We start from the raw sequence: 8,229 nt of genomic DNA on the forward strand, positions 1-8,229 counted from the left end.
ATGATGTATTTTCTCTTTTATTCTTTTGAATTATTTAGTATTTATATTTGATGTTTCATTATCTTTTAGCATTTTTCCATTGTTATTTCTTTCATAGTCATTGACTTTCCTTCATTTTCTACATCTATTTATTTCCATTTTTGACATTAACTTATATCAAAATCCCAAATGAATTTGATCATTCTTATTGCAAATCACAACAAAAGAACAAGAGGATATTTGAAGAGAATAAGATATAGTAGTCTTATTGTTCAACAAAAATAATAAATATTTAGCTTTAAAAAAAAGATAGCACACACTACCTGAGTATAATAGAAAGGAATGAGTGTGGTAGTTTTCAATGAAAAAAAGAAAATAATGATAACAGAAAGATGGAAAAAAAGAATGCTTATATAAATTTTGATTCTCAGGCAATTCTCATTATATTTAAAAATAATAATTTAGAGGTATTTTTATTGCCTCTTGTTTGAGCATTGATAAATTAACTATGTAATAGTTGTTTTATCTTTTTGTATTATGATGGTATGTTAATACTCGACGGTGATTGAATTGTTTTTGAATACAATTTGAATTATCAATTAATTAACATAACAACGAGTCAAAATAGAAAATAGGGTTTTAAACAACTTTTTAGTTTCAGTGGGATGATGTTCATATTGATTATCCTCATTATACAAACTTACGGATGCATGTATGGGTGTAACAAATGTAATGACATTGAATGTATAAGTTGTGACGAAGGATATCAACTAAGTAATGGAATTTGTATTTCAATAGAATATATAAAAGATCCAACAAACAATTATTTGTGTACTTCTGGGATTTGTGTTTTGGATTATTCAAAATCTAACCAAACAGACATTAAATTAACTTCACACATAACTTCACTATTACTTCCTCCTCATGAAATAATAGTTTCTATCAACGATGGTGATATTAACTCAATTATGTCAGGTGATTTTATTATTTTTTCAACTTTAGTTCATATTAACTCTATTCATCTTCCTCTTTCTACATTACATTATCAAAAAGGATTAAATGGTAATGTCATTGAATGTAACTCAATTTTTTTAGAAGAAGAATCTTCAATTAAAACATTAAAATCAAATTCAATTGAATTAAATTATCAGTCTATGAACAAACATAATATTAACACCGTCATTGTTGACTTTAACACGACAATTAAAATTCATGTAAACGAAGGTGAAAAGAAGGATATTGAAAAGCATGGAGTTTATTTCTTAGAAAACACTAAGTTTATTTCATCAAACAAAACGAATAATATTTCTGAGTTAATTTCATTGAATTTGATCATTGGAGAAGAAGAGATAACTGTACCATATTACTTTATTACAAACCTATGTAATAATAGAACGTCAGCATTCTGTTTGTTATTTCTCATTTAGCTATTAAATGTTTTTTAACACTGACATGGAATAGTACCAGAAATCCCAGAAGATTATAAAACATCATGTCCAGATTATATATTTGTTAAACCAACTACTTCATTGTGGTGGGTAAGTGCAACAGTATTGATAGTTTGCATTATTTGTGTGTTTATTTTTGGAATATGTTTTTCAATTTACCTTTATTTTAAGTCAAGAAATCAATGACACCATTGTCTTTTATTCAAACAATTCAATAACAATTTTCACTTTATTAATTTCCATTTTTATTTAATTGAACAAACAAATAAATTTTCTTTATCTTTTCAAATAAATTCTATGAAGTCGTTAAAAGGGTGAAGACATTAAAATTAATTTCACATTTACTTAAACAAATAGGTGGTTTAAACAATTTTAAAAAGTAACTTTGTTGGTTTATTTATTTTCAAATAAACCTTTATTCTTTTTTAAGACATTTATAATTCTCTTATAAAGAATAGATACAATTAACTGTTATTATTATTTTATTTATACACTGTGTAATATACTTTTTTCTTCTCTAAATTACATTAGAAGATTATTATTAGCCTTAATAACATATAAGACTAAAACTTTATGCCTAAGTTATTCTGAAAACACAATATCAACAAAAGTATTTTATTAGTGATATAATATTAGGTGTTTATCCAATTCTTTGAGTTACCAAAACTTCCTCTTTATTCTTATAATATATCTGACTCATAACTTCCTAGTAAACCTTATGAATATTTGAAAACAAAAAAACTTACAATACCATGTAATTCAATACAATCAATCACTCATTGAGACAAAAAAAAAACAAAGACTTAATGATGAAAAAATTAAATCAGTTTTCATTGGTTGAGTATTACTGGTGTTGATTGAAGAACTTTTTGTTCAGTTCCTTTTAAATATTCAACTCGTATCTTTACAGGAACATTTCCATTAACTTGTCCTTTTGTAGTAAATAGTTGCATACTTTCCTCTTGAGGGTTAATTATTTCTTTTTCTATGCATTGGACATCAACATGAATAGTTTTTGGAGCAGCTACTTTTAAGACAATATTTTTGATATTTTCATTTCCTATGTTTTTAAATACCGTAACAACAATGCACTCATCCCCATTTTTCTTAATTTTGAATTGGATATGAAGAAATGCATCTTGACAAACATCAATAATTTTTTCAACAGGTGCAGATGGTATATATTCTGTGAATTCAAAGTCATCATTTTCATTATTATTGATTTGTGTGTTTTCTTTCTTTTCATCTGAAACAATGGACTGTTGAGGTTCTATGAATTGATTTTCGTTTTTAGAATCACTGTTTATTATAGAATCATTTCCAATAAGATCGAACATCAATGGTGCAACAGACTGTTGTTGTTGATTTTTTTGATCATTTTCAACTGAACCTAATATATCATATTTAGAAGGTTTTATTTGAGTAGGAGGAACAAAACCAAGTATATCGTTTAATGAAGAGTTGTTAGTCTGTAAATTAGCTGGTTGGTTGAATAAAATATCACTCCTCTTTCCTTCTTTTCCATTATTAAAATCTAAAAGAGTTGTAGTAGTGGTAGAAGTAAAACTGTTTTGTAGAGATGGTAGTTGCCTTTCTAAAGTTGTTTGTTGTATTTTATCTTCTTCAATAATATTTAATTGTTCTTTTTTATCAAGTTTTTTGAGAGTAATTGAAATATTTGAATTATCATGACCAAACTCAGTGACTTCTTCTATTGCAGGCATTCTTTTCCAACCATTCACATACTCACCTTTGTTACACACTGCAATGGCTTCATTATATCTTTGGTTTTCTTCGAATGAATGACCACCTTTAAATTGAACTAATAATTTACCAACATTGTTTCGTTCTTTTTCGCCTTCTCGTGCAGCAATTTTAGCTAACGCAGTTATTCTAATTAATTCTTCACAATTACACCTAATAACTTCATTAATTATTATATCTTCTTTAACCACATTTTTTAATAAATCAAAATATTCACCAACACACCAGACGGCAGCTTTTTTAATTGGTTGAGAGGCACTTCTCATTAATGGGAATAATTTAGTAACGGCATAAGTTTGGATATCATTTAATGCAATTATATTAATTAGTCGTTGTGTAATATTTTCATTTATGTATTTGTCTGATTCCATTGCTGTATTTAATAAACAGTCAAACTTCCATTGAGCCTCTGCATCCACAAGCTCTACTAAATCACAAACAACTTTTGAGGCTTCTTTTGTATATTTTTCACCTTCTCCTAATGAAGTAATAATATGATGGACAATTTCTTTTTGAGAACCATATTGAGCTAATTGAGCAGAAATGTGTAAAGCAAAGAGTTTAATTCCTTCATCCTCATCTTCAAGACAATCAAGAATTCTTGAAGTAAAAGGAATTAAAAATTTCCAAATTGATTCTGTTCTTAATTCAATATATCTAAAAGCGGCGTATCGAGTATTTGGATATTCATCATATAATAATCTAATAATATAATTTATTCCCATCTCTTTTACTAATGAATCACACTCAATTTCTAATGCACATTGAGCAGCAACAAATCCAACACAAATTCCAATACTATTTTTTGGAGAATTAATAATAATATCAGACAATACATCTTCAATATCAAATATATATTTCTTTGTATAAATTTTTTTTAATAAGTCCAATATATTACAACAAATACATGCTTGAAGTGAAACATCAAACCCATTTCCACGAGTATTTTTATTTAATATCGAAATGAGAATTGGAATACAAGAATCAAAAGCATGTTGAAACGATGGATGAGTAATAATACTAATAATTAATTTAGTTATAGGAAGAATAAAATCATTTTCAGATTTATTTAAAAATCCAATAACAGGATTTATATATTGGTCAATAAGATTTGGACATTTTTTAATAATACGTAATGCTGCTGCAATAGCTTTCTTTTGTACATTTCTTATTCTTGAATTAAAAACTTTAAGGACATGAGGTGAAACTACTTGACATAACTCTTCACTACCAATATTAGCTATTGTCGTTAGTGCTAATTCAACAATATTTTGATTATCACTTTCAAGATCTTTTTGTAAATGATTAATAATTAATGTTAATGTCTCTTGGTTTTCATCAAGTAATAATCCTAATGCTAAATATCCAATTCTTTTTGTTTGAAATTCATGTGATGAAATTAAAGCAAGACATTCTATTTGTGCAAATTGTGTATTATATCCTAATAAATCTAAATAAATTAATTTCATTACATTTCTTGTTTTATATTGATTTTCTGGCATAGTACTTCGGATATCAGCACATTCTCTTGTAATAAGAATTTTTTCTTCTTCAATAGTTTTACATGCCTTAACTCGTTCAATAAGTTCTCTTAATTTAATAGAATGTTTTGGAGGTTCTTTGAAAGATTTCATCTGTCAAAAGTAATTCTTTCAGTTTTTTTTTTAGTTCCTATCGATTTTTTTCTATTTTTTTTTTGTTTATAAAAACAAAATTAAAAAACAAAATTAAATTTGTATTATTAATATCCAATCCATTCAGGGAATGCCAATACTTCTTCACCTATTACTCCATTATTCATTTTATCAATTTCATTTTCAAGAGCTAAACGATATTTAGGAAAGAGTTGTTTAAGCATTTCATATTCTTCAAGAGCCATTTGAATATTTCCAGTCTTTTTTAATAACCGAGCATATACTAGTCTAACAGTAACATCATTCATTGATTCTTCTCTCAATAATTTAATATCTTTTATTGCTTGTTGAATATTTCCAACAGAATCTAATAAAACTATTTTTCTTAAACGAATTTCCACTGACTGAGTTAAATTTAATAATGAATTTATCCATTTTATTGACTGATCATATTTCTTCATTTTCATAGACACAATAACACCAACAGTTAATGCCTCAATAGTATTACTTAATCCAATTGCAATAGAAGATGCTGATAATGCCTCTGCATATAACTTAAGTTCTAATGAAGCACAAGCAATACCACACCATCCTTTATAACTATTTGGGTTTAATTGAATAACTATTCTATAATGTTTAAGTGCATCTTGAAATTGTTTGTCTTTCATTAGAGCATTTGCAAGATATAATTCATTTTGGACGCAATATTTAATTGATAGTGCTTTCTCAAAACAGGTAACAGCATCACTATTCTTATTTAGTCCAAGTGCTTCAAATCCTAATACAATCCAAGACTCATAACACCATCTGTATTCTCCAGATTTCATAGCTAGTGCATGTAATTCTTTCCAACTTTTTAGTTGATATAATGCTTCACCATAAAAAGGATATAAGCTCATTGCAAATGGATACATTCTAGCAGCACTTCTTCCTAATGCAACAGTTATATTTGGGTTTTGTTCAATACAACTTATACGAGCAGCAAGTAATAATCCTTCATTTGAACCAATAATTGAATTAACTTCATTTTTCATTATAGTTGTTGCATTAATGACATCTCCTTTTTCAATGGAAACACAACTCTTAAGATATCCATTAATAGCTGTGACATCAACACCATTCTCTGACTCTTTTTGTGGATTAATTTCTGATGGAAATAACCTTCTTCTTGGAAATTGTTCATATGAAAAAGGAATAGTATCAGATGAACGTGCAACAACATTACGATATAATACTTCTCCCATTTCAATAATTCTTAGTTGAGCAGAAATCAGATTACTATCAATTGTTAATGCTGACTCAAAACATCGAATCGCTTCATTTCTTCTTCCTAAATGAAAATGCATCTCACCAAGAAGATAATATAAACCTGGATTCTTATGAGAAGTAACAAAAGACGTCATTTGAGTAATACCTGCAGAGTATTTCTTTGTTGCTAAAATACAAAGTCCAAGAAGGTTCATTGACTGTTCAGACGGTGGAAGTGCAGAAAGATGAGAACGACATTCATCATATTTTGCTACTCTATACAAACACTGAGCAAATAATAATCTATTTTCATTTGAAGGTAATTGTGCATATAATAGTTTTGATAAATCATATGCGCATTGAGTTAAGTTTGATAATAAATAATGATTAATAGAATCAACAAATGCAATCATGATTCATATTATTAAGTTTCTTCTATTTTAAAGTTTTTATATTAAATTTCGTGATGTAAAACAAAAAATAGTAATACGACTTGGAATTATAACGCTTAATCCTTTTTGTTGCTGACTTTTTCTTAGCACATTACTAATAATACAAAAAGGATAAAATACAATGCCATTGGATAAGCAACAAGAATCTTCTTATCAACAATTTCTTGTAAAGTAGTAAATAAACGACTACTAGCATATGTACACCAGACAATAGCGAAAATTGCGATAATAATAAGAATTGTTATATTTCTAATGAAGTTATTACAATATAGTCTTGATAATGTAAAAAAAGAAACAAACGAAACAAAGAGTGAAGCAATACCAAGAAGAACAAGTGGATATGATGAATATCCAAGATTAGTTAAAACAACGAAATAGTCAATGTCTTTATTTGACAATAGGTTTAATATAAAATATTCTGCTAAAGAACCAATAATAGTAAATCCAAAAACATATCCAAATCTAAATTTCCCTGTTAATAGTATAGATACACCAAGTAATAACCCAAAGAATAAAGAACCAATTACATCACTTTCTATTGCTTCTATTGAACCAAATGGATTTAGTCTTGAAATAATTCTTTTTGTTATTAAGGAAAAGTCAATTCCTAATTCCTCTAATAAAGGTGGTTCAATTTCTTCACTGATATTTCCTTCAACAGCAACGTTTCTTAATTGTTGACTTGTTGCACTTTCGTTTTGTTCTACAGAAGTGATAACTGTAGGAGATAACATTGGTGAAACAGATTTCATACCTATTTGAGAATTCGGTTGATTAACAGGGGGGTTTTCTGGAGTAGAAAAGTCAAAGTCATCAAAGTCACCAGCAGACCCAATGTCAAAAGTGACGAAATCTTGATCGTCTCCAAAGTCCATCTGAGAAAGGGTCAAGTACTGAAATATTTAGTTCATTTTTTTTCCAATTAGATGCAAAGAAATTCTAAAGAAGATATTGAACAAAACGAAAAGAAGAAAGCGGAGCGAGTTAAAACTCGAGTTGAAATCTCTGATTTGGTAAATGAAAAGACAGGAATTCCACATCTCCAAAATTTATTAAAAGATTTTTTATTACACCAAAATGAAGATTATCTTCAGAACATTAGTCAATTACTTGAAATATATAAAACTTGGGGAAAGAATGTACGTCCTGGTATTAGTTTTGAACAGTTTGTTGCACAATTATATAAACTAGGTAAAAATGAAATTATGTGCGTTTGTTTCTCTAACTAATAGTTACTTTATGTTTTAACTGATTTTAAACTTTAGGATTGGCTTAGAAATGAAGAAAATAAAGGTCGTACTGAAGAAGAAGAATTTCAACCATACCAATATATGGAAAATCAAACAGAAGATATTGAACAATACTTTAATTCAACTAATGAAGATAACCAATCAATAGAAGAAGGAGAAGAATATTTTTAATTAATGAAGAACTTTATTAGTATATTAAGTCAATCAATTAAAGCAACCGTAACAAAAAATTGAGTAAATATTATTATTTTCATTTTTAACTTTAAAAAAGAAAACATGTTGTATATAATTTAAAGTAAATACTTATCTCATCGAATTAACAAAGGAACAAAATTGTCCCCAAGCTGTTCCATCATCAAGAAGAGCTCTAGTCATTCTTAAATAAGTAAAAGAATGAAGTCCATACCATTTTGCTTGTTTAACAATTTGATTAAATCCATTAGTATTACATCCT

General features: G+C 27.4%; 5 protein-coding genes across 5 annotated transcripts; 2 read left to right on the forward strand and 3 right to left on the reverse strand.

Moving 5' to 3' along the window:
• Positions 1-689: 689 nt before the first annotated feature.
• On the forward strand, positions 690-1,613 carry ENU1_133570 (hypothetical protein; the record flags this gene model as incomplete). The annotated part of the gene is made up of 2 exons (XM_008860127.1): positions 690-1,386; positions 1,441-1,613. 2 exons carry the CDS (start codon positions 690-692, stop codon positions 1,611-1,613), a joined length of 870 nt encoding a protein of 289 aa, XP_008858349.1.
• A 644-nt stretch (positions 1,614-2,257) lies between these two features.
• Positions 2,258-4,825, reverse strand: ENU1_133580 (adaptor protein (AP) family protein; the record flags this gene model as incomplete). Its single annotated transcript, XM_008860128.1, has 1 exon — positions 2,258-4,825. The coding sequence occupies one exon, from the start codon at positions 4,823-4,825 to the stop codon at positions 2,258-2,260; it is 2,568 nt and encodes an 855-aa protein (XP_008858350.1).
• Positions 4,826-4,932: 107 nt separating this feature from the next.
• Positions 4,933-6,486, reverse strand: ENU1_133590 (tetratricopeptide repeat-containing protein; the record flags this gene model as incomplete). The annotated part of the gene is made up of 1 exon (XM_008860129.1): positions 4,933-6,486. One exon carries the CDS (start codon positions 6,484-6,486, stop codon positions 4,933-4,935), a length of 1,554 nt encoding a protein of 517 aa, XP_008858351.1.
• Positions 6,487-6,608: 122 nt separating this feature from the next.
• Positions 6,609-7,400, reverse strand: ENU1_133600 (golgi membrane protein, putative; the record flags this gene model as incomplete). The annotated part of the gene is made up of 2 exons (XM_008860130.1): positions 6,609-6,774; positions 6,826-7,400. 2 exons carry the CDS (start codon positions 7,398-7,400, stop codon positions 6,609-6,611), a joined length of 741 nt encoding a protein of 246 aa, XP_008858352.1.
• A 51-nt stretch (positions 7,401-7,451) lies between these two features.
• Positions 7,452-7,754, forward strand: ENU1_133610 (hypothetical protein; the record flags this gene model as incomplete). Its single annotated transcript, XM_008860131.1, has 1 exon — positions 7,452-7,754. The coding sequence occupies one exon, from the start codon at positions 7,452-7,454 to the stop codon at positions 7,752-7,754; it is 303 nt and encodes a 100-aa protein (XP_008858353.1).
• Positions 7,755-8,229: the final 475 nt, after the last annotated feature.

The sequence above is a fragment of the Entamoeba nuttalli genome (genome assembly GCF_000257125.1).
Source record: "Entamoeba nuttalli P19 unplaced genomic scaffold asmbl_5579, whole genome shotgun sequence".
NCBI classification, from domain to species: Eukaryota; Evosea; order Mastigamoebida; family Endamoebidae; genus Entamoeba; species Entamoeba nuttalli.